The following is a 26975-nucleotide window of genomic DNA, read 5'->3' as shown; positions in this document are numbered from 1 at the left end:
ACTTGCGAGATCTAGACAAGAAGTGACTAGAAAATATTTACATACTGCCAAAGCAGATTCCAATTTGAAGGTCTGAATTATTTCCCAATAAGGAAGCATTGAATTCTTATTTTTCTTAACATGCTAGAGCACCTCAAAATATACAAAGTCTTATTCTTGAGAGTGACATATTGAAATAAGAGAATGAGTCATACTACCACCTATGATATAAAACTCTCTACCTAATGTATTGAAACATGAACCTGAAATAGTAAGTATAGCTTTGGGGTAAACAACAAGAGAGTTTATTTTGACTTAGCACATTTGAGAAATTTTTCAATATTACAATATTATAAGCCTCAGTGTGACACATGCATATTCACATTGTGCTGTGTTTCTCAAAAGCCATCCTGGTGTTCAGGTTTTTATCTTCACAAAGTAGTTGTGTTGGTCAGATATAACCATTGAGGATTATTAAGAAAGTCGGACCCAAACAAACAAACATACAGATAGACAAAAATTTATTGACACTGGACACCAACCAAAGAGGAAGAACTGCAAAATTTATGGCCTTAATTTAAGTTTCTTATAGCCTATATCATAACCAGGCTTTCCCTCTGAGGGTAATTCCCAGTTATGGGTAGTAGAGACTGTATAGATAGAGCTCAAACAGAGAGAAGCAATATTATTGTGCTGAGGAGACCGAGGTTAGCGTTTGAGCCTGAGACAGTGTTAAGAAATTGGAAGGCACGATCTTAGAGAGGAGTCTCAGAGAGTGGAACCTCCAGGTCTCTTTTTAAAATGCCCAACTGTTTCGTTGTTGTCTAAACTTCACATGCACAAGACAGAAATCCCAGTCACTTAGTAGAAAAGGTTGGCAAGAAGTCTAAGGAAAAGAACAGAAATTTAATGAGGAGGAAACAGAAATGGGAGTTCAATCCTCCACCAAGTTAGTGTGAATTTGAGAGTGCTTCAAAAGTTCTGTAGATCTCAAGCAGGGACAAGTTCTAGACGTAATGACAAACCTGAACTATTTCTACCTTAATATAAACTCTATATGAACAGAAATAGTGATGAAACAAATTGGATGAAATAGTGATAATCGGTGAATCTGGCTAAAGAGTGTACAGAAGTTGGCAGAATTTGAGTGACCCTCCTATAAGATTGAAAAAGGTAAGTTACCAAAAATACACAGGCATATTGATTGTGTTAACATTTAATCTTTAGGTTATTTTTCAATCCTCTAATTTTTGTTTGTTTGTTTTGTTATTTGAGACAAGGTCTCACCCAGGTTGGTGTGCAGTGGTGAGATCTTGACTCACGGCAACTTCTGCTTCCTAGGCTCAAGCAATCCTCGAACCTCAGCCTCTCGAATAGCTGAGACCACAGGCACAGGACACCACACCAGGCTAATTTTGTGTCTTTTTGGGTAAAGATGAAGTTTTGCCATGTTGCACAGGCTGGTCTTGAACTCCTGAGCTCAAGTAGCCTTCTAATTTTTATGCGTATTTTATTTCTCCATATATTGCTTCCTTTTATGTTTCTAGCATTTTTTAATTGTTGAACATCTTATTATGCATACTGGCCACTTGGATATCATCTTCTGTGAACTATCTATTAAGTCTTTTTGCTCTAATTTATATCTTCTCTTACATTTTTCTTATCAATTTATAAATATTTGTAAGCATAAAATATTTTGTTATCTGTATTATTGTATGTATTATATTTACTAAAATTACTGTCTCTTATTTGCAGATATATTATTTGTTTATACCACTAAATGAAGATTTCAGAATCTATAATCTAAGAACAAGGAAATAGTCTAATATAATCATAGTATTATTATAAATTTAAATTAAATAATTTTAACAATAGAATTATATTCCACATTAGAAGAAACAGTCCATCTTCAAATACGCCCATTGTTCTAGTAATGCCATTATGACAATTTCTAACTTAAATTCAAAATTCAATGCAAGATTATACATTTTCTTAAATAGGCATTTCATGTTAATTTCTTTACTCTCAAACTGTTTCTCAGACTAATGGAAACTGACAAGATAATTTTATGAGAACCTAAAGGACTTTGAAAGTCACAGTGATCTTCTAAAGGAGAACTACAATTGCGGAGCTTACATGACCAGACTCACAAATAAAACCATAATGCTTCAATAATTAAGGCAGTTTGGTATTGACATCAAATATAATTGACCTTTTGTTTTTAATAACAATAAGTAACATTCTACAAATTATATTAAAATTTTATATAGAGATATATGTGTGTGTGTGTGTGTGTGGCACTAAATAATAACCAGGGGCGAACAAAGACTGGAAAGATTACAAGCAAATAGGGGATAAAGTGAATTCTACATTAATTTCTTTGAGGGATTACTTCATTTCATGTGTCATGAAAATATGAAGTTTAAGAATTAAGGGTCAGGATTCAAGGCTGCCATATTGGTTAACAGTTGAGAGGAGAAAGATCCAGAAATGGAGGAAGCCACAGAGGAGCTAGCCTGCAAACTGGCATAAGCATGCATGACTCCTAAACTGAACATGTATATAGTTAAGACAAGAGTAAGAACTGAGAGACGTTTGAAGCACTTCAGACACTGAGAAGAAGAGTTTAAAATTCAAGTTCCTTTTAGGTAGATGTGCTTGGTAAACACTTTGGGGTTTCCAGTGAAACATTAGTAGAGTAATGACTTAAGAGTAAGGAAGATGTACTAAGAAGGGTTATACTACAGGACTCATGGAATAAACATAATAATAGTCTGCCTAGAAATTTCTAAAACCAAACCTACATAGGATCAAAGTAGCATCCAGTGCAGTTTTACTGCCTGCTGGGATGAAACTCAACACTCTTTAAAGCAAAATAATAGAATTTATGTAATGTGTTATTCACAATGTCTAGTATGTAATCCAAGCTTTCTAGAGATTAAAAAAGCAGAAACATTCTAACACATAATAAAAAAAGGTAGTGAATAGAAATAGACTTAAAGAAGACTCTGATATTGAATTTAATGGAACAAAGACTTATAAATAATTGATATCAATATATTGAAGAATTTATAGAGCATACTAAAATAATGGAGAAGTACATGAGAAATATCATAAAATATGTAAAAAATCTAACAGATAATAAAAGATACCCAGAACTGAAAATATAATAACTGAATTAAAAATGTATAATGGTAGATTAGACACAGAAACATAAGAAACAATAAATCATAAAATGAATTTTCCAAATTTAAGCACAGAGACAGTATTATATTAACCAAAAAGAGTTTCCAACTATGGGACAATATGAAATGCCCTAAAATACTTGTATTTGAAGTTTCCAAAAGGAAGAGATAATGGCCACAAAAATAACTTTTTTAAAATGCCCTTTTAATTTTAAAATCTGATGAAAAACAGCTCACTGATCTAAGAAGGCCAGTGAATTCCAAACAGAATAAACAAAAACCACACCTAGGTATCAAATTAAGAATATGGAAAGCAAAGATATAAATAGAATTTTAAAAGCAGCCAGAAAAACACATATTACATATAGGGCAGCAACAATAAGAATAATGGCTAACTTTTTATTAAAAGTAATATAATTCACAATACATTATAACAACAATTTTAAGTGCTAAAAGGAAAATAAACTGTCAGATTAACTCACAATTTTATAGTCAGTTAAAATATTTTTCAAAAATGAAAATGAAATAAAGATATTTCAAATAACAAAAAGCTAAGAAAATTTGTTTCCAGCAGACCCACACTACAAGTAATGCTAAAAGAATCCTTCAAGTTGAAGGGAAATGATGTCACACAGAAATTCTGAACTATAGATAAGAATAAAAAGCACTGACTAGACATATTTATATAAATTAATAGAAAAGATCATCTTTATTTCTAAAAGTTTTAAAATAAATAATGAATTGTTTAATAATAAACATTAACAATGCATTATGCAGTTTACAATATATATAAGAAAAACATATGACAAAAATAGAACAAAGTCTTGCAAGATAAATTATACTATCGTAAGATGAGTGTATTATATGCTAAAATATACACTATTCAATTTATACTGTAACAAATTAATAATGAATCCTGAGATGCCTTATATACAGACTAAAAACATAAAAACACAAAGAAATATAGCTAAGAATAGCCAATAAAGAGCATAAACATAGGTGTTTAAAAAAATGATTAATTGTTCCAAAAGATGATAGAAAAAAAAACAGAAACAAAGTTATAAAGAAAACACTGGGGGGACAGAAAACAACAAAACGGCAGACTTAAATCCAAATATATCAATAATGGCATTATATATGAATGGGTTTAAGCCAATTAAATGCCAAATATTGTCAGATTGCATAAAAATAGTAAACCAACTCTGAGCCCTTTATATGACAGTAAATCCTTACAGCTGGATTTTTAATAGACTTATACAGAAAGGCTGAGAGCAAGAGAATAATAAAAGATAAACCACACAAGCACACTCATGAGAAAAGTTGTGTGGGTAAATTCTTAGGAGGCAAAGTTAACCCCAAGTAAGTAGTATTATCACAGATAAAGGGTGGTATTCAAAATGACGAAATATTTAATCAGAAATATAAAAAAGATCGTTAGATATGTACTTAATAACTGCATTAAAATAAATGAGAAAAAAATGACAGAGGTAAAGAGAAAAATTTTAAAATGGAGCATTTAAAATTCTTACTCCCAGAAACAATTCGAATATGGAGACACAAAATATGGAATGCTAGAGAACTGAACAACAGCATTGTTAATTTTTTTCTAAAATTCTTTTCCTAAGAATACTATACCCAGCAAGTATGTAATAAACATTCAAGTACATAAGGAACATTTACCAAAGTAGTTTTAAAATGTAGTTTTTTCTAAAAAATCTTTGGGAGAATATTATTATAATTTTTCAAGAGAAGCATTTATTGTTGGAAAATATTGAGGGAGTTGGAAATTTCACAAAACAGCCATGTACAAATATTTTCTCTTTTTTGTAGAAAAAAAGGCTTCTTTTTAGATTTGCCTAGTCACTCATTTATTCATCGTTATTCAACACCTGTTTTTGTGCTTCTGTTTTTAAGAAAATTTCTGACATGATGAGTTAGTAATCACCTTCCTTGGAAATTCTGGCTATGAATTAGAATATTTACTGAGTAAATTTTACTAAGTATATACTCAATTGTCTATCTGAAGTGACCCCAATTACCTGAAAAAAATGTTTAAAGAAAGTGAGATATCTTCACAATATTTTCCTGGCCTTTTTTCCATAAACACCACCACTGCAGCTGTAAGACCCTTAGTATGAGTTATTAGGATTTATAATGCAGAAATTATAAAAGATTTGCTTGAGTACAGTTTGAATATTTGTGAATATCTGGTACAAATGTCTGGTCATCAGAAAAAGGAAACATGGCAGTTTCTAAACAAACAAACATGCATACATTATTAATTTGGAGATGATTCTAGTGCAAAATTAAGCTAAATAGAGTTTATGTATTAGGAATTCAGTCTATTGAGTCAGAAAAAATGCTACTTTTTCTGAACTGAGGCTATTAGCAGGCTGTTGTCACAGCAATGAGCACTAATAGCATTGCATTTATAATACAGAAATGCTTTTTTTATTATACTTTTTTTTTTTTTTTGTGCACAACGTGCAGGTTTGTTACATATGTATCCATGTGCCATGTTGGTGTGCTGCACCCATTAACTCGTCATTTTAACATTAGGTTTATCTCCTAAAGCTATCCCTCCCCCCACCACCCCACAACAGGCCCTGGTATGTGATGTTCCCCTTCCTGTGTCCATGTGTTCTCATTGTTCAATTCCCACCTATGAGTGAGAACATGCGGTGTTTGGTTTTTTGTCCTTGCAATAGTTTGCTGAGAATGATGGTTTCCAGCTTCATCCATGTCCCTACAAAGGACATGAACTCATCTTTGTTATGGCTGCATAATATTCCATGGTGTGCCACATTTTCTTAATCCAGTTTATCATTGTTGGACATTTGGGTTGGTTCCAAGTCTTTGCTATTGTAAATAGTGCCACAATAAACATACGTGTGCATGTGTCTTTACAGCAGCATGATTTATAATCCTTTGGGTATATACCCAGATAAGGACCAATTAATCTTATTTACTACTATTTCTAGGACTTAACATAGTGTTCCACATTGTAGGTGCTCAGTTTTTTCAAAATTAATTGAACCATAATATTACACAGGACTAAATTTCACATTAAAATACAGTCACAACCAGACAAACAAATATCTAACATAACTAATGCCTCACATCAGTACATTTGTTTTTTGTTGGTGGAAGAGAAGTGGTATAAATTTTTGAAATGTCATTGGCTAATACGTACCCAGAACTTTAAAATTATTCATATATTTCAATTTTGAGAATTCTCCCTCCAGTAATCTAGCCTTAAAAAGGATAATTTATAATACATAATCATCCCTCGGTATCTGTGGGTGATTGGTTCCAGGAATCCCTGCAGATATCAAAATACGCAAATGCTCAAGTCCCTATATAAAATGGTGTAGAATTTACATTTAACTGATGCATATCATTCTGTTTACTTTAAATCATTTCTAGATTACTTATAATACCTAATAACCTCTAAACGCAATGTTAACAATTTTATACTATATTGTTTAGGGAATAACGACAAGAAAAAGAAGTCTGTACATTTTCACTAAAGGTGCAACAATCCTTTATTTTTCTCTGAATATTTTCAGTCTACTGTTGGTTGAATAAACATATGTGGAATCCACATATATGGAGAGCCAACTCTACTAAAAATATCAGGTACAAAATTTGGGAGGTGGAGGCAGGTGGATCATGTTTTTATACATGTTTGCATGTATAAAACCAGAGAGTCTAAACAAAATATGTGGAAAAATTTTAAATTTTTGTGATTTTATATATGACATGATATGACATGGCTAATACTAACATTTTAACAGTATGCCAAAATGTAGCATTGACAGAGAAAAGCAAGATAAAACAGGTACAAAAACAATAGAAAATCAACAGTGTTAAAAATAAAACCAATAAATAGGTAGAAAAATATTTAGACAACTTACCCTTGTCTTAGTGAAATTATTATAAATATCTTAGATTTTTTAAAATTATTTTTAAATTTTATGTTCCTGGTTTTTAACAGGGAGCACATACTGCTTTTGTAATGACTTCATCATCATCATCATTTATGGCCTTGTACATAAATAATTCTCCCCATCCCTCTCTCCATACCCTTCTGAAGATAATGTCACTTCTGCCACTTGTTGTTTCCCTCCCTCCATCTTGTCCTTCCTGATGAGTATATAAAGGTGGATTTGATCATGTGCAAGTTTAGAAGACGAGGAAGAACATGTTGGAATATTAGAAGTAGTTCAAAAACACTGAAATCAGTGGCGGAAGTGTAAAAAAAATTAAACATACAACTTGGTGGCCATATTAAGAAGCATTTTCTACCACACTTAATATTTTTTAAATGGCTTCACAGTTATGAGAACCCTCCAATATAATGGAAATACAAGAAAGGAATCAGAAGAACAGCAAAGAGGAAGTTTGACTTTGATGTACCATTTGTCAGAAAAAGGGAATATATTTCTATAAAATTTTCTCTGCTTTTTCTATTTTTCATAATGTCTGTTTATCAGGATTCAGATTAATAAAGAATAAAGATTTTTAAAATAGTAGCTGAATATTAATTTTGAGTAAACCTATTATGTCAAAAATCTGGGGAAATAAAATAAATCCAACACAGACTCAAAGCCCAAATGTCACAGAAACTAGGAGACAACATAGAAGATATATCCAAATAATTTAACTTGTGTTATGAATTTTTTTTTTTTTTTTTTTTTTGAGTTAGAGTCTTGTTCCATCGCCCAAGCTAGGGTTCAGTGGCGGGATCTCGGCTCACTGGCTCACTGCAACCTCTGCCTCCTGGGTTCAAGTGATTCTCCTGCCTCAGCCTCCCCAGTAGCTAGAATTACAGGCATCCGCCACCACCCCTGGCTAATATTTGTAATTTTTTTTTTTACTAGAGATGGGGTTTCACCATCTTGGCAAGGCTGGTCTCAAACTCCTGACCTCATGATTTACCCGCCTGCGCCTCCGAAAGTATTAGGATTGCAGGCGTGAGCCACCGCGCCTGGCCTATGAAAAAGATTTTAAGAGATGATCTCATAGTTTTGAAGGATATTTCTAGCCAGGGAAAATGAAATGGGCTTTATGTAAGATTGTGCACAGAAGTTGTGGTAAGACATACAGTGAACAACAACAACAAAAACAACAACAACAACAAACACAACAACAACAAAAAACAGATATGAGATTAGGGAAAAATGGGTAAGATACTCCCTGGGAAGAGGTCTGCGGATGTGATTAAAAACAGGTCAGGTGTATGGAAGAAGAAATATCATGTTGACTAGAACTCAGGTTACAAAGTTACGGGGAGATAGAAGATGGGCTGGAATTTGCAAGAATACTAACGGACACTTTGAATTCAACTTAAGTGAATTTCAGTTAATTTTCTAGACGTATTTTTGTGCTAGAGATTGGGATTATTCAAGAGATACTGTGTAAACCGCTTCTGATCATTAAAAAAATAAGTATAAATAAAGTCAAGGAAAAGATAAGTTTAGTGTGCTAAAGCAGTTGTCCAGCAAAGTAATTACACAGTAATGGCAGTGAAAAATGAAAGATGGAGCTATATGTTAACAGTTTTCATAGAACTCAGTACTAAACATCCCTCAGTATGCTGTCCTTAAAGCCTAGTCATAATGTTTAATTTTTTTGTGTGTTCTGAGTTATAAACAACTAATGCATAAACAAAATTGTGTAATACAATGTATTTACAAATCAAAAGCAGCTGCTCCATATACTGCACCATAAGTAATGATACTTACAAACCTTCATAAACATATTTTACTTAGATTCTGGAAACACTGTGATATACTATAACAACTCATCAAAACTCTTTAAATAAATTTGAGATTTTATTTCTATTTCTAATTTATATTCCATCAGTTACTCGTACATATCAAACTGCCACATCTGAAAAGCTTAAGAAAACATTACCTATTCAAGTCCATTATTTTATATATGCTTCAGCTATATATTAATATTTAGAGTACAAACCAGCACATGTAAACGTGAAAGTGTCACTTCACCTTTTGATACACAATCAAATATAAAACAGACTCCTACCAATTTTTCTTTTGTTAACCGTGTTTCCCGTTGTTTTAGGTAACGTATAAACCAATTGTAACCATGAAGGCAGAGCCCAATCAGTGTTAAAATCCCTTTACACTCTATGTTCTATGATTACACTCATGATTTCAGAATGGGATAACGAAAGTTTCTAAATTAAAATTATAAAGGCTTGAGAGGTAACTCTGCAACAAAGATACCTTATTTAGTGGTGGCTACCAATAGACGGCTCATTAGTTCCACGTTCCTTGCTCTGCACAAAGCAAGTGCTAAATACATATTTTTAAATTAAAATGTAATGGTCAATTAAGTTGATATTCCAAATTATTAATTGAATCTTCACAATTGTGAAAAATAAACACTATGTTATTCCTTGTGAAAAATAAATACTATGTCTGCTGTGTCTGGGTATTGGGTTTCTCTTCATAAAATAAATGTGGTTTAACAACCAGATATTAAAATCAAATACGTAAATTCTATTCAATTCTCAATACTAATTGGGATATAGTGAATTGATTATTGATCCATGATAAGCAGGGATTATTCTGGACTTTGAACTTATGTATAACAAAATAAAGTGCTATAAATATTCTCTAGCAGAATAGTAGGGACATTTGCTATGCTTCTTGTTATTTTAATTTCTCTCTTGAACAGTATTACAATTCTACCTAAATAATTTAGTCACAAGTGTCTATTCAAGTTATAGAGAAGCTAGATGACAATTATTATGAATTTGTTTTCTTCTTGGGTAATAATACAACATTTCCCTTATTACATAAAACAATATTAGTAAATCTCTGATAGTTTCAGTCAAGGATGACCAACCAAATTTCAAATTGCACTATTGCGAAAAACAAAAACTTGCTATTTATTCCAAAGTTTCTGACTTCTCTCCTATATTGCAAATGTCTGAAATGCCATAAAAAATTCTGCAGTATTGCCTTATTAAAATTATCTTAATTTATTTTCTTACTCTTCTAATCCATCCTGACAATGAAAGAAAACTGATTATTTCAGTTCTGGGCTCCCAACATAACTGATTTGTACAAAGGCTTTTAACAGATTGTTTACATTTCATGCTGTATGTAAAACAACCCATCCTAGAATTCTGGACCTTTCACAGGGAAGGTCTAACTTTATCCTATTAGACTAGCCTCTTTTGTTCTTTTATTGTGCAATATACACGCAATTCTACCTTCTTAGATTTGTCCACATGCACATATTTATGAAAATATTTCTGGCTCTTCTTTTCCCTAACGGCAGGCCTTTCCAAAATCTTAGAAAAGACCAGAAATTTGGAGTTAATGAAATCTTAATGACGATGTAAATCAACCCAACAAGAATCTGAGGGTTGGCAAGTTTAAACAACTTCTAAATTATAATAGTTACTAAGTGTCACAATTAAGACTAAATCTTGTAAGTTGCATGTTTGTGTGTATACATGTATATAATTTATTAAATTTTGCTGCACTCTTTTTCTAAAACTGTCTCCTCTCAATTCAGGATCAAACCCTAGATTTTAACCTTTAAAAATATCTCTTCCCAATTTCATGCAATTTTACAGCACCTGTAAATTAATATGGTGCCTATCATTTTCTATGATACCCAGCTTCTATAAAACTATAAAGAAACCACGGGAATTTCTTCCCATTAGAAGCTACTTAGCCTTTCCCAATCTTGGTGCATTGTGAATACCACAGGCCTTTTCTTTACAGGGGATGCTACCAATGGATCCTGGAAGACTAGATTGAGGTCTACCCAGGGAAACCAGAAACATTGTGGTCAAAAAGACAAACTGTGAGGTGCTCAAGAAGTTAAATCCTTATCAGAACTCATATGTTTGACTAAGTTTAGAGTTAAAGGTCCAGTCAGCCACTATATATGCAAATAAATAGTGACGTCAAAAGCCAGAAAAGCAGGATGAAGAGAGAGTAAATGCCCTTAATAAGTTAGTAAAAGCTAAGATGTGGTTGAAAGTCAGCCCACTTTTATAATGAACTAGCTATGTGGTAATGGCATATCTTAGATAAGTCCCTATTAAAAAAAGAAAGAGTTTTATTTTTTCTTTAAAAAGTAGTATAAGTATTTTTTTTTCTGAGGTGTCTATTTCATATACATATTATTTCCCACTGGAAACATAGAAATAGTTGACAGGTGGTTTTGGTTTCATTGTATTTATTTCCCCCAAACATCTGATATTATAATGAGTGTTCCATTTGTGGTTCATAACCCCGTTGTCAAGAATAAATTGGCAAAAAAATCGCACATCCTAACTTGTCCATGCATAAATCCAAAATGCCATTTTTCCAACAAAAATTAAAAAAATATGAAAGGTAATTAAAACTATGCATGTACATTCAGTAATTGTTTATGATAGATTATGGAAATAATTAAAAAGGAAGCATGATTGCACACAAAATTTTAAACTTCTAATGTATATTTAAAATGTGAGAGCAGGAATGGTGGTCAATTTAGAAATTAATTAATGTACACTCAATTTTTAGAGGAAGTATTTTTGTTTTCAGCTTAAAGTAAATGCTTGCTGTAGCGCCTTAACTGCCTTAAGATTATGAGCATCTCTTTTATCTGTGGCTATTCTTCTGTATCTGTGAATCTCCAAGGATAAAACTGATTCTGTAAGGCCTTGTGACCTCAATGTGTCCTTTATACACTTCCTTGGAGAATCGTAAGGCAATTTCACGTCCTTAGACAAAAAACATTTGCTAGCTGAACTTGAATTTCCTGATGTTAGTTATTAACTGCAGTGTGAAAAGTGATGTTAAATGAGGGATGCCTGAGGATGGCATATGACTAAACTGTGAAGAAATAACAGGCAAAAAGGAACCAGCAAAGGAACTGAATGGGGCGGAATGAGCATGACCTATGGAACCAGAAAAAAGAAATTTCAAAAGAAGAGAAAATAATAGGCTTCTGATAAAGGAGGCTGCTTTTGATTGGCCCACACACAGAAAGAATTAGATCAAAATTTTGGCAATTTCACAGAGCAAATGTATTCCTGTTTTAAAAGCTATGTGCATGACATTTGTGATATTAGACACTTGTATTCTTTTTTTTTTTTTCATTTTTGGCCTGATCTAATTTATGTGCCTGGTGCTGTCAGTAAGTCAAACAATATGCAAACCATTACAGTCCTTCCAAGTACATATATGCCATGACTCAAAAAAATAAATAAATTTATGATCTGTAGACTGCTAGTATTTAAAATTGTTCATTTTATTGTAAAAATTTTAACATACCTCAGCATTGGGTGTAAATTGGAAACAATTATAGTTAACAAATGAATTGTCCTGAGTTTAGAATAGTATGAATGTGATTGGTAAGGAAAAGGATGATAGATACATAGAAAATTATGGCTGTCGGAAAGGTCATGCTACTAAAGAAAGAAAATTAGAGAGATAATGAGCTAAAGAAAAAGAAGTCTCTAAACACCAATGAAAGAGAGGCAATGAACCTGCTTCCCCAAAATTGAACATAAAAAGGGAGTTATATATTCTCTATTATTGTCTGCTTCTGATTGCTAATGAGCAACTTTGCTCCTAGTAACACAGACGCATGTCTTCTTAAAGATAGTGTCTTCTTTCTCCTTTTTTTAAATCTTGTCTTTATCCTTCTGCCTTAAACACTTTGTCTAGATTACAAGCAGGAGGCAGGAAGCTCACCCTAGCTGATATTAAGAAATAGAAATATCTAGAAGTACTTTATTTCTCATACAGAGTATACTATTCCTAATTATGATAAACTATTTATCAATAGATCTCCAGGAGAGTTTTATTTAGATAATATACGTATGATTAAATAATATCTAGCTGATTAATAGTGAATCACATCCATCCACATATGACTTAGTAGTTTATGCCTATTGTTGATATTGATTTACATTTAGAACCCAAATATGGTTCCTTGTTCTTCCCCACTAAAATAGTTTGCAATATCACACCTTCTGAACATTATTAGTTAAATATTTTATAACAATCACTAGTGATGTGAAAAGTTGCTGTAAAAAAAAATAGCTGTCACTTTCAGCTTTTATATTTCTCATACAAAAATTCTTACCTTGCCTACATATTGTGTGTCAGTACCTGTGTACTCTTCCAATAAGAAGAACTGATTCCACATCCAGCCACGCTTGGTGCGACGTAGCATTTTACCATCATCTTTTGTCAGACCCACTATCTTTTTGCTTGATAAATAACTGTTAGGTTTTTCTTGTAATAGGATGGTGTCAACTGTATGGAACATATAGGTCCAGATGAATAATGGTATACAATGGTAAGTCCTCATTATCTGCAACTTCAGCGGGTTGTCAAATTCAATGTATTGTTTGTTTTTCCTAAAGAGTAAGGAGAAAAAAATGGCTGTATTAGCTTGAGTTTCACTTTCCCATAAGGTGTAAACTGAAAAACTTATTCCAGACATTATTTAAATTTTATTATGTACTATATATACATTATATTTCTACATCAGTGAACGGTCATGAAAAACTCATTTATCACATCGATAAGTAGAAAGACATATACAGCTCAAGTAGACTAAACAGGAATTTAGCAGCTAATTTAAAATTACTATAAAACAATCAGATACATATTAATATTTTTGTAATTTAAAACACTAAATATTTTGAAAAATAAGCTCTACAGTATACAAATTATCACAGCAAATGTTCCATAGTGCTTAAGACTAGTAAAAGTAGAATATTTATTAACATACACATACGTGTATGAAATTACATATTTTAAAGAGCACTTCTCATAATCCATCATTTTTAGTAAACTATTTTTCTCCTCTGCCCCCTATCTTCCTCTTTATAATCCTTCTCATCCATCAAGTTGAAATATTACCTCAAGGCAAATTATATGGTACCAAATATACTTAGGATTGTGTCTTGCAATACTTAGCACCATGTCGATGTTTTCCAATCAATAACTATTTTTTCCAACAATTAGTCTAGTAGGACACTCAAATTTATTTGAGACTGAGGAGTACACCCTCTAAATAAAAGCATTTTACATGGTAATTAAGAACAAATTTACTATAATAAGAAAAAAATAGCATACAAAGTTGATATTGCAAAACTAGATAACACATGTTACGTATAGGATAATCTGATCCAGAATTTTGAAACAATGTCTCCCTGTTAATATAATAAGTTGATCATTCTTGTATGAAAATCATTGTTCACTTGGTATTTCAGAATTAGTTTTATTTGTTATCAAATTGGTTTTAATTTGTATGATACTTAATTTAGAATAAGTGAGATGTTAATGGCTATGATCTATTAAGCAATGGAAACGGATCTCAAACTAGTAGGCAAAAAAAGTCATTGGGTTATAAAATCAAATTAAGTGTGGAAAAGAAAATAACAAAAGGAGGAAAGAAGCAGCTGGGCATTTCCCTATCATGAAAACTAGAATTAGGGGCTTGAATATTATATTTTCTCTCTCTCTTCTCTGTCTCTCTCTCTCTCTCTCTCTCATTTTCTCTTTCACCCTGACTAAACCTCCTCAACCTGAATAAATTGTGTGGGTGATAATATCTCCGGAATTCAGATACAAAATCTTCAATTTCAGAAAGCAACTGATAGTCTTTTCTAATTGGAGTTTTAAAAATCCTGGGAATGGACTCTGATTTACCTGGTTTAAGCCAGAAACCCAGTGTTGGACCAAGCATCTGTGAATTCAGTAATGGGAACAGCAAGGTATAAAGGTCAAATATAAGGATCTAGCTTGGCTTTGTGCCCTATTATCTGTGATATTTTCAAATACCAACCTCTATCACTTGGTCTTCATTAATACCTGACCCACAAGGTATTGTTGTTAATTTTATTTTACACTTTTATCAATACAAAGTAATAGTCGCGTATATTGCAGTGACTTATTTTATTTTGAAGATGGCAAATCTGAGGTGTGATGAATTTAAGTAACATGACAAAAGTCATGCAGGTAATAGGTATTACAACCAGGTTTCAGACACACAGACTTAAACACCATTTTTAATATAAGACAATGCATGTAGAAGAGTTATCACAGTGCTAGCACAAAACTCAACATATTAGCATTATCATCATGATCATCACAAGCATCATCATTATCATTGTCATCATCAAGCATGGTTGCTCCTATTATAGACATAGAGATATGGGTCCAACTCAGCAGAAAGAAGAATGGTAATTGGCAGGTGGTATTATAGATTCTTGCTATGGTCCAGAGCTACAGGTTCTGTCCAACACATCTATGTACCTTGATTTCCATGCCTATTATTTTAAAAATTGGTCACTCTTAGCTCTTAATGTAAACACACGGTTAAAAATATATGCTGCTTTTAATACATACATAGGGTTAAGCTCCAGAATTACAGTAACACAAAATTACACCATTTTTCAATGCTGGAATCTCAGGTCATGGTTATTATCATCAGGACTTTATGTGGCTATTTGTAATCCTGTAAACTATGGAATAATTGGTAAATTTGACCACAGCCAATAGAAAACCCTGAAATAGATATCAAAAATTTACAATGTTAAATAATGCTTAGAAAAATGTGCAATGTTAAGAGTAACACCTAGTGGTCGCCAGCCCAGAACATGCCCCATGGTTTGTGGCTGAGTGATGCTGTAGTGGAAAATGAACAGCCAGAGAATCTCAAGGATAGCTGTTATCTGACTTTGATAAAATACAACAAACTTCTTAGTTGACCACCCTGGTTACCCTGTTTTCTTCCCACTGGTAGAATTTGTTTTGATCATTGACCTTGCTTATAACCCTTGCCAGAGAAATCAAAGGGTACTCTTTATTTCCTGGGGTCAGTTCTAACTATGATGCCCATTTTGTGTGGAACGTAGGCCCTTGAGTGGAACAATCTAATTTTATTAGATGGGGCAATAGATTTAAACAGGGGCTAGGATCCTGTAGGAATTTATAAACTACAGCAAGAAATTCTCGTTCACTTTCAGTGTGATTGAAAGCAGTTGGAAGATTTTAATACGATATGTTTAGAAAAGATCAATCTGGTGCAGACTAGAAAATAGTTAGAGGGCAGGAAAGGGATTTGGTTAAGAGAGAGATCAGTTAGGGTCTATTACTTACCCTAGTCCAGTAAGAGATGATGAAGTCATATAGAGAAGTGGTTTGAAGTAGACACTGAAATGTGGCTCAGATTCCCTTTGATCCTTTAATGTGACCACACACCCACACTACATACACTACAATTTTTCTATGCTTTTGCTTCTAATGGTCTGCCCCTGCAACTGTCTTTGAACAACTTCCCTTGGCTACTGGAACCACTTTGCCCACATGCACAGGATGCCTAATGTGCCTGCAAGTTTACAAACATCTGTAATATCCCGTTGCCAGTATGTAACAGGAGCCAAAGTATGAAACTCAACATATTATTTACATTCTAGAGCTTTCCTACAGAATCGTAATGATAATGTAATTCTGGGGCTTAACCATATGTATGTATTAAGAGCAGCATTTATTTGTAACCATATGTTTGCATTAATGATACCTTTTTTTGGCTTCTTTTCCATCCCTGTCCTGTTACTCCACTTAATCCTGCAATTCCTTAACTGGAACAAAATTCTTAACCAATCAATTGCACAAAAATCCTTGTCTCAGGGTTTGTTTCTGGGAAATCACACCTAATATTGGATCTAATTCACATATGTAGATATTCACAAGAATAGATAATATCATCTTATATATTGGTTATGGAGCATGAAGAAAAAATAAAAATAGGGTATAACCTCTAGATTGTTTATGAACTAGGTGGATGACTGAGTGATTTCTTGAGTGTCGTTTGTATCAGGAGAAAAGCGGATCTACTGGAAAAATAAAGAATCCTTTCTTTTCTTATTCTTGGTCAAAATAAAGAAGTAATTTTTATACTTCTATCACTAACACCATTTGGGCATAATTAAAAATAGGGAGCAAAATGGTTCTAATGATTTTATACTATAACTTGAATACATATGCACACATATATATTACATATAGATATGGATACACATACGGATGAATATATAAATGGATATGTACAAATGTATATATGTATCATCAGGCATTGGATTCTCATAAGCAGCGCACAACCTAGATCCCTCGCATGCCCAGCTCACAATAGGATTTGCATTCCAATGGGAATTGAATGCTGCTGCTGATCTCACAAGAGGCAGAGCTCAGGTGGTAATGCTCTGCTGCCTGCTGCTCACCTCCTGCTGTGCAGCCTGGTCCCTAACAGGCCATGGACCAGTACTGGTCTGCAGACTGGGAGTTGGGGGGCCCTGCTCAAGGTGATAATATTAGGAATGGGGCCACTGGGAGTTGATTATGTCATAGAGGTAGAACTCTTATGAATGAGATGGTGCCCTTGTAACAGAGGCATGAGAGGGTTCTCTTGCCTTTTGACCATGTGAAGACACAGCAGAACAATGGCCATCTATGAACCAGGAAACTGGCCCTCACCAGACACCAAATCTGCCATGCCTTGCTTGATGTTAGACTTCTCAGGTTTCAGTACAGTGAGAAATTAATTTCTGCTGTTTATAAGCCACCTAGTAAAATAATTGGTTATGGCAGCACAAACTAAGATTAGTACCAGAAGTGGGTTGCTACTATAACAAATATCTAAAAATGTGGAAGTGGCTTTGGAACTGGGTAATAATAGGTAACGGCTGAGAGAGTTTTAAGGTGCATGCTAGGAAAAGGTCTGCATTGCTGTGAATAGATCATTGAGGATGATTCTGGTGAGGTCATAGAAAGAAAAGAGAACAATAGAGAAATGCTTAATCTTCTTGAAGAATATCTAAATAATGGCCGGGCGTGGTGGCTCAGGCCTGTAATCCTAGCACATTAGAAGGCTGAGGCGGGCAGATCACCTGAGGTCAGGAGTTCGAGACCAGCCTGACCAACATGGAGAAACCCTGTCTCTACTAAAAATACAAAATTAGTCTGGTATGGTGGCGCATGCCTGTAATCCCAGCTACTTGGGAGGCTGAGGCAGGAGAATCGCTTGAACCCGGGAGGCGGAAGTTGCAGTGAGCGCAGATTGCTCCATTGCACTCTAACCTGGGCAATAAGGGTGAAACTCCATCTCCAGAAAAAAAAAAAAAAAAAAAAAAAAAAAAAAAAAAGAATATCTAAATAACATGGAACAGAACGTTGATAAACATATGGACAGTAAATGCCATTCCAGTGAACTTCCAGATGGAAATGGAGAACACGTTATTGGAAATTTGAGAAAAGGGTATCCTTGTTATAAAGTAGAAAAGAACTTGGCTAAATTGTGTTTATGTTCTAGTGTTTTACAGAATTTAAAATTTGGGAGCAGTGAAATAGAATACATAGCTGAAGAAATTTCTAAGATAATTGTTGAAGGAGCATATTGGCTTTTTTGAATGCTTATAGTAAAATGTGAGACACAAAAATTACTTAAAATGGAATTGTTTAGCAAGAATAAAGCAAAGTTTTTTTTTTTTTTATTATACTTTAGGGTTTTAGGGTACATGTGCACAATGTGCAGGTTTGTTACATATGTAACCATGTGCCATGTTGATTTCCTGCACCCATTAACTCGTCATTTAGCATTAGGTGTATCTCCTAATGCTGTCCCTCCCCCCTCCCCCCACCCCACAACAGTCCCCGGAGCATGATGTTCCCCTTCCTGTGTCCATGAGTTCTCATTGTTCAATTCCCACCTATGAGTGAGAACATGCGGTGTTTGGTTTTTTGTCCTTGCGATAGTTTACTGAGAATGATGTTTTCCAGTTTCATCCATGTCCCTACAAAGGACACGAACTCATCATTTTTTATGGCTGCATAGTATTCCATGGTGTATATGTGCCACATTTTCTTAATCCAGTCTATCGTTGTTGGACATTTGGGTTGGTTCCAACTCTTTGCTATTGTGAATAGTGCCGCAATAAACATACATGTGCATGTGTCTTTATAGCAGCCTGATTTATAGTCCATGTCTAAAACACCAAAAGCAATGGCAACAAAAGCCAAAATCGACAAATGGGATCTCATTAAACTAAAGAGCTTCTGCACAGCAAAGGAAACTATCATCAGAGTGAACAGGCAACCTACACAATGGGAGAAAATTTTTGCAACCTACTCATCTGACAAAGGGCTAATATCCAGAATCTACAATGAACTCAAACAAATTTACAAGAAAAAAACAAACAACCCCATCAAAAAGTGGGCAGAGGACATGAACAGACACTTCTCAAAAGAAGACATTTATGCAGCCAAAAAAACACATGAAGAAAAGCAAAGTTTAAAGATCTGAAAAATTTTCAGGCTATTCATATTGCAAAAATGAGAAACTGTTTGAGAGTGAATACTGAAGGTGTGGCTAAATGTCTTTTGATAAATAGGTTAGCAGGGGTGTGAACCATAGACTTAATGTGACACCCCAGGAGGAAAGTTGCCAGTTTGAAGTGAAGAAGGATATGGGAAAGAATGAAAGAAAGCTGGTGGATTTCTTGGATTTTATAGGCCAGCTCCATATAACTATTCCACTGCAAAAAAAAAAAAAAAAAAAAAAAAAAAGAACTATTATTCAAGACAAGAGAAGAATGACTCCAAAGATAATTCTGGTATATATTCTTGGTTTCAAAGGAGGGACTATTGCCTCACTTTCAATATGCCAGATGGTTTCTTCACAGGGCTTCAGGATGGGAGTGGTCACCCAGAACCATGGGAACAGGACTGCCACCCCAGGAGGTTCAGAAAGTGAGCCCACTGCCCCAGTGGACTTGGACTGCAGAGCACTAAGCCAAAGAGAATTATTCTCAAGGCTTAGGATCTCATGGAGTTTGCCTTGCTGGGTTTTAAACTTGCTTTGGACCTATCATCCTTTCCTTCTTTCTTATTCTTCCCTTTTAGAATAAGTATGTTTATCTTATCATTGCCTATCCCATGACTGTATTTTGAGAGCACATTACTTGCTTGCTATCACTGGTTCATATGTAGAGAAAAAATTTACTCAGGATAAATAATACCTTGTGTGTCTCACCCTTATCTTATTTACATGATATTTGATGAGATTTTGGACTTTATAGAGTTGATGCTGGAATAAGTATAGACTTTGGGGGCTATTGGGATGAAATGAATGTGTTTTGTATGTGAAAAGGACATAAATTTGGGAGAACTAGGGTAGACTATTATAGACTGAATATTTGTGGCCCACCAAAATTCATATGCTAAAATCTTAACCTCCAGACTGATGGTATTAGGAGGTGGGGCCTTTAGGAGATGCTAGGGTTAGATTAGATCATGAGAGTGGGGTCTCTAATGATGACATTTGTCCCCTTAGAAGGACATGAAGGTACCCGAGCTTTTTTATCCTGTTTTTTGTTTTGTTTTGTTTTTGTTTTTGTTTTGTTTTTTTTTTGCTCTTGGCTATGTGAAGATACAATGAGAAAATGGTTGTCTGTAAACCAGAAAGAGTGCTCTCATCAGACAGCAGACTTGGTGCCTTCATCTTGGATTTCCCAGTTTCCAGAATTGTCAGAAATAAAAATTCGTTGTTTAAGCCACATAGTCTATGGTATCTTCATATAGCAGCACAGACTGACTAGAACGAAGTGATATGGCTCCGTAAGTGCCAACTTGAAGACCTCCTATGTGCTTTAAGCACTTGCCCAATTCACGGACTTCTTGCCTTTGCTCATGCTCTGACCTGCATCTATCTCACCTCGCTCATCCATAGCCATCTCCTCATTCTTTCAGTTTTTGTATTATATTCTGTTTTGGGGGAAGTCTCTGAACAACCTTTCGAAAAATAGCTTACCCCATTTTAGTCTCTATTGCTTTCTGTTATAGCATCCATTCATTTCCTTCACATGATGTACCACAACTTTTATTATCTCTTTCATTTAATGGATTATATGCTTATTGACTTTTTCCACTAGTTTAAATGTAACACATATAGTGGTTAAATAGTTTGCAAATTATTGTGTCCTGCATAAAAGTTATTGACATGCAGTCAGCACTTAATACATATTTGCAAAAATTAATTGGTTAATTCTTTAATGCCTAATATAAATAATTACTAATTTGAGCCTAGGATCATGTATGACATTGACTTAACATTCCAGTGCATAAACAAACTGATAGAGAAACAGAAAGAGTTGAACTGGGAGAAAATAGGCCTTTTGAAAACTTTCAGGGTTTTTTTCCCCCTAACAAATGGGATAAAATCTGCAGTGATGTAGAGTAATTCTCATAAAAATTTGCATAACATGAGATTCTGTATAAACTTCACAACACGACTGGTATAAATTACAGAATGTTTGTTTCAACTGTATAGTCCTTTGATGGTATGTCTTCTTTATTTTTCTCATAATTCTTTGTAAGTTTATTTCTCATTTAGGGAACATCAGTACAACTCTCTTGGGGCCAATTTAACACCTGTACATTCCTCTGCTTTTGGACAAAAGTGCACACCCAAAAGGATTTTCTGTTGCATTTTTATTTTAAAGGTAGCAAGCTTTTTATCCCGTTGGATTTATTAAAAATTCTTCATATTATTTATTCAATAGGGAAAACCTGATTACTAAGTTTTCTATGCCTAATTATTTGTCAGCATTAAATGCTTTACATTTTAATAAAATTTTTGTTGATAAATAAATCCTATCAGATGTACTATAAAGTACAATGTTTTAAATGCGGTTCAACTTTGATTTTGTAATCAGAGAACTCACTTGAATCTTGTTAACTTTAAAAACTGAAAATTGTTTCATTATTATTCCTTTGCTCTCTTAATTATATTCCAATTATATTTGAGAAAAAGGTCTGCTATTAAATATTTGTATGTCAAAAAAGGTGAATTACTGTAATTAAATAGGATTTTCAGCATATAAAATGCACATCTAAAATTAAATTAAATTATGTGCTTTCTCCTCTCTATACCTACACATATACACTTGTAGAAGTTTTAACTCAGATAAGGTATTTTAATTATTCTAATCTTTTTCTTCAGACAAAGTTTCTCAGGTGAAATGTACAAATAACACAAGTGTTTGTGATTAATTTTAATATTATACTATTTTGATCAATAATGAACTACAATATACATTAATCTATTGATCTTCAAAATACAAAAACCAAAACTATGTGATATGGTCATATAATTTAAATATTTTTTCAAATGATATTTCTGACATTTGGATAGATGAAACAAATTATTTCTCATCACCCAATAATTTTGTGGTTTTGGAAAATGTCATACAAATATTGTTTGATTCCTAGATTCCTGTGATTTTTCCAATATTCTGTTTTGTCTCTCATACCAGTTGGGGAGAAAAGTCTTGACAGCTTAGGTAAGCAAATAACACATATATAAAGAACACATTCTATAAATATAAGTAACACCAAAATGATGTATCTTCTAAAATCAAATAACTTTTGAAGGATATATGCTTAAATTTATTTTTTCTTATTAATTAATAGTGGTTACATTTATTATATAACCATATATGTATACATGTATAAATATATACATATTTAAACATTAGCTTGTTAAGCTTAATATATATCTCTATACCTCTATATCTATATAGATTTACATATCGATATAGATATATATATATATGCTTTTTAAAACCATTTACTGATTTTTTAAGAACTCTGTGCCCAAGTGCTGGCATGTAATGTGGTATACTACCTTTATCTAAATTAATGGTGTAAAATTAGTTTAAGAAAAACAGAATTAGATAGCAGAAATATGAGCTGCCATCTTCATGTAAGCAATCTTCAATGGCTATCACCATCAAATGTCCAGCTTAAAAAATTTAGTTTCACTGTCCCAAGGACAAAAAACCAAACACTGCATGTTCTCACTCATAGGTGGAAATTGAACAGTGAGAACACATGGACACAGGAAGGGGAACATCACACTCTGGGGACTGTTGTGGGGTTGGGGGAGGGGGAAGGACAGCATTAGGAGATATACCTAATGCTAAATGACGAGTTAATGGGTGCAGCAAACCAACATGGCACATGGATACATATGTAACAAACCTGCACATTGTGCACATGTACCCTAAAACCTAAAGTATAATTAAAAAAAAAAAATTTAGTTTCATGCCTTCCCTAAGGCAAAAAATCTAGTATCAGAAAAGCTCTTGAATGAACTTTTCCTAATAGTCTATCAAAATAAAAATAATAACATCATATATTATAAAATTTAATGATATGTGTAGAATATATGAAATGATAGAATATAAAGATTTAAAAACAACCCATTGCCAGAATATGAAAAAATTAACTGTTATCTATAATGATGGTGGAGCTAGTTTAATAAATAAACAAGGATCGATTATTTTCTGAGACGCATATGTGTGTGTGTATAAACATGTATATGTGTGTGTGTGTATAAACATGTATATGTGTGTGTGTGTATAAACATGTATATGTGTGTGTTTGTATATATATATATATATATACACATACATATGTCCACTTTCAATTTAAAGGACAGACGTAAGCAATTTTTCTGACATTATTGGATTGACCCCTTGAATGGAAATCCAGGGAATCAAAAAATCGTATATGGTCTTCCATTGCAAAGATGTTTGTCTTGGAAATGGCCAAGATACTATTATATCTATTGAATTAATGCAGCCTTAGAACAAAACAACACAAAGAAAAAAAACAGAAAATGGAGAGTGATATAATATTGGATATATTTTAACTTGAACATAAACCTTATGAGCAAATCATTTTAATCAGTGTCAGAGGTGGAAACGCAACAGTTAGGAGAAAGCTGTCTATGGTCCTGACATGCTGACATGTTTAACATTGTTGGCTAACAAGGTATTAGTGGTGGAGCAAGTAGAATTTGTTATTATCACAAACAAATAGTTAATTTTTTTTTTTTTTTTTTTTTTTTTTGAGACGGAATCCACTCTGACGCCAGGCTGGAGTACAGTGGTGTGATCTCGGCTCACCACAACCTCTGCCTCCTGGGTTCAAGCGATCCTCCTGCCTCAGACCCCCAGGTAGCTGGGACTACAGGCACATGCTACCATGCCCAGCTAATTTTTGTTTTTAGTAGAGACAGTGTTTCACCATGTTAGCCAGGATGGTCTCGATCTCTTGACCTCATGATCTGCCCTCCTCGGCCTCCCAAAGTGCTGGGATTACAGGAGTGAGCCACCATGCCCAATCGGTTAATGTTTTTAAACACTAGAAACTAGAGAAAAGGTTTTAAAGTTGGTATGCCAAAATACATAATATGGAGCATGAAATTGGACTATAATAAAGCCAAGGGCATTCCACACCCAGCATATAAGCATAAGTCCATGTGTTAATACTTGCCTTTGAGCAGTAAGAAACAACCAATGCCCAACAGGGCTTCTATACACAACAGATTAGGGTCTGTGAACCTATAGAAAATCAGAGGAAAAGAAAGCTTTACAAGGGAAGGAGTAATTAAGCTCATGTAAAAGACAGAAGTATTCAGTTTCACCACATCCTACCATCTGAGTGGCCTTCTCTTAAGATTACACAAGATTTTATGATGAATGAGTCAATATCATTAATATATTAAAAAGTTATTAAAAATGGGAACTAAATAAGATACGTATCTATGTCTTTTAAAAGTACACATGAGGCCAGGCGCAGTGGCTCACGCCTGTAATCCTAACACTTTGAGAGGCCGAGGTGGGCAGATCAAGAGGACAGGAGATCAAGACCATCCTGGCTAACATGGTGAAATCCTCTCTCTCCTAAAAATACAAAACTTAGCTGGGTGCGCACCTGTGGTCCCAGCTACTTGGGAAGCTGAGGCAGAGGAATCGCTTGAACCCAGGAGGCAGAGGTTGCAGTGAGCCGAAATCATGCCACTGCCCTCCAGCCTGGTGATAGAGTGAGACTCCATCCAAAAAAAAAAAAAGGAAAAATAAATACACATGAGCTATAATATTCATTCTCCAAAGTTGATACAAATCATGCCATATGCAATGACTTCTCTTCATATGAGGATAGCAGTGAGTTAAACAGAGACTCTTATTCAATAGAGATGGTGACAGAAGAAAAACAAATAATAAATTTAATGGCAAATGTTACCAAGTGTTATGAATAAAAACAAAGCAAAATAATTTCCAAATTTACTATGTAGTTACAGTAATCATGATAGCATGGTATTGCTGAAAGAACAGACGATAAGGTCATTGAATAGAATAGAGTCCAGAATTAGACCCACACAAATATTGTCAACTCTTATTTTACACAGGGACAAAGGCAATTCAATGCAGAAAGAGTAATCTTCTCAACAAATGGTGCTGAAAAAACTGGGCATCCGTATGCAAAAAAATTGACAATAAATGTATGCAGAGAGCTTTTACTTTTCACTTGAAGTAACACAACATGGATCCTAGATATAAATGAAAAATTACAAATTTTATTTTTTTCTAACTGTATAGGAGGCTTTTTCAGAGGACAAAAGGACTTTGCCTTCCCAGAAAACAAATCCTATCCTTTGCTTTATGATGCAGATAAAAATATTACAAAATTTCTTGAAGAAAATGCTGAAGAATATCTTAATGACCTTGGGTTTGGCGATGACTTTTAGAAAAAACTCCAAATGCCAAAAGTATCTTGGGTCTGACAATGAATTTTAGATACAACACCAAAAGTATGGTTCATAAAAAAAGATAACATGGATTCTGTTAAAATCGAAAACTTATTTTTTTGTAAAACAGTGTTAAGAGAATGGAAAGATAAGGCAGACTGGAAGAAAATATTTGTAACATGTATCTGATAAGGACTTTTATCTAAAATATACAAAGAACACTGAAAACTCTACAATAAGAATACAAAAATATCATCAAAAGTTCTGCAAAGATACCTTCTCAAAGAAGATATACATATGAGAAATAAGCATAAAAATGGCCAAAATTATTCGCTGTTAGTGAATTGCAAATTAAAACAAGATGCTATGACATACCTATTATATTTGAACGGTGAAAATCCAAAAATTGAGAATTTCAACTGCTGTCATGGATATGGAGCAGCAGTAACTCTTTCCCTGCTGATGAGAAGGCAAAATGATACTGCCACTTCGGAAAACTATTTGAAGATACTACACACTCATACACTCAACAAAACAAAGATACTATATTGATGGGGGTGTTTTAAAGGGACATCGGATGAAACAATCACAGTGACCAAAGTTGGAGCAACTTAAGCCACAGTTAAGCTTTCTAGTAAACCATGAAACATGGGAATCACACTTACATATATACTTGATTGAAAAATAATGTCCACAGGAAAACCTGCATATTAATGTTTATAGAACTTTTATTCTTACTCTCCAAAAATTGGTGGAAAAAACCTAGATTTTTTAATAGATGAATAGATAAACAGATTGTGATAGATTCCTATAATTGAACATTACTCAGTAATTAAACGAATGAGCTACCAAGTCACACAAAGACAAAAGGAAGTTTAAATTCAAAATGCTAAGTGAGAGCATCTTGTCTGAAAAGGCTACACACTGAATTATTTAAATTATATGACATTCTGCAATAGGTAAAACTTTGCATATAGTAAAAGATGAGTGGTTTCCAGTGGTTTGAAAAGACAAGAAGGATGAACAGGTGAAGCAAAGGAGACATTTTGGGCAGTGACACTATTTTGTATAATACTGCAATAGTAGATACATGACATTATGCATTTACCAAAACCCATAGAACTTTATATAAAGGCTTATTATGAATGAACTTTAATGTATACAAAT

The 26975-nt window shown here is 33.6% G+C and overlaps 1 protein-coding gene across 1 annotated transcript in view; it reads right to left on the bottom strand.

Annotated features, from left to right (window-relative positions):
- Positions 1-26975, bottom strand: part of CDH9 (cadherin 9) — a 167325-nt gene that overhangs the window by 102530 nt on the left and 37820 nt on the right. The window contains exon 2 of the mRNA XM_055245992.2: positions 13290-13566. Coding sequence (XP_055101967.1) covers positions 13290-13517 — 228 coding nt within the window. The 5' untranslated portion in view covers positions 13518-13566. The remainder of the gene's footprint in view (positions 1-13289; positions 13567-26975) is intronic.

The sequence above is a fragment of the Symphalangus syndactylus genome, chromosome 16 (assembly GCF_028878055.3).
Source record: "Symphalangus syndactylus isolate Jambi chromosome 16, NHGRI_mSymSyn1-v2.1_pri, whole genome shotgun sequence".
NCBI classification, from domain to species: Eukaryota; Metazoa; Chordata; class Mammalia; order Primates; family Hylobatidae; genus Symphalangus; species Symphalangus syndactylus.
This window is presented reverse-complemented; position numbering and strand designations above follow the sequence as displayed.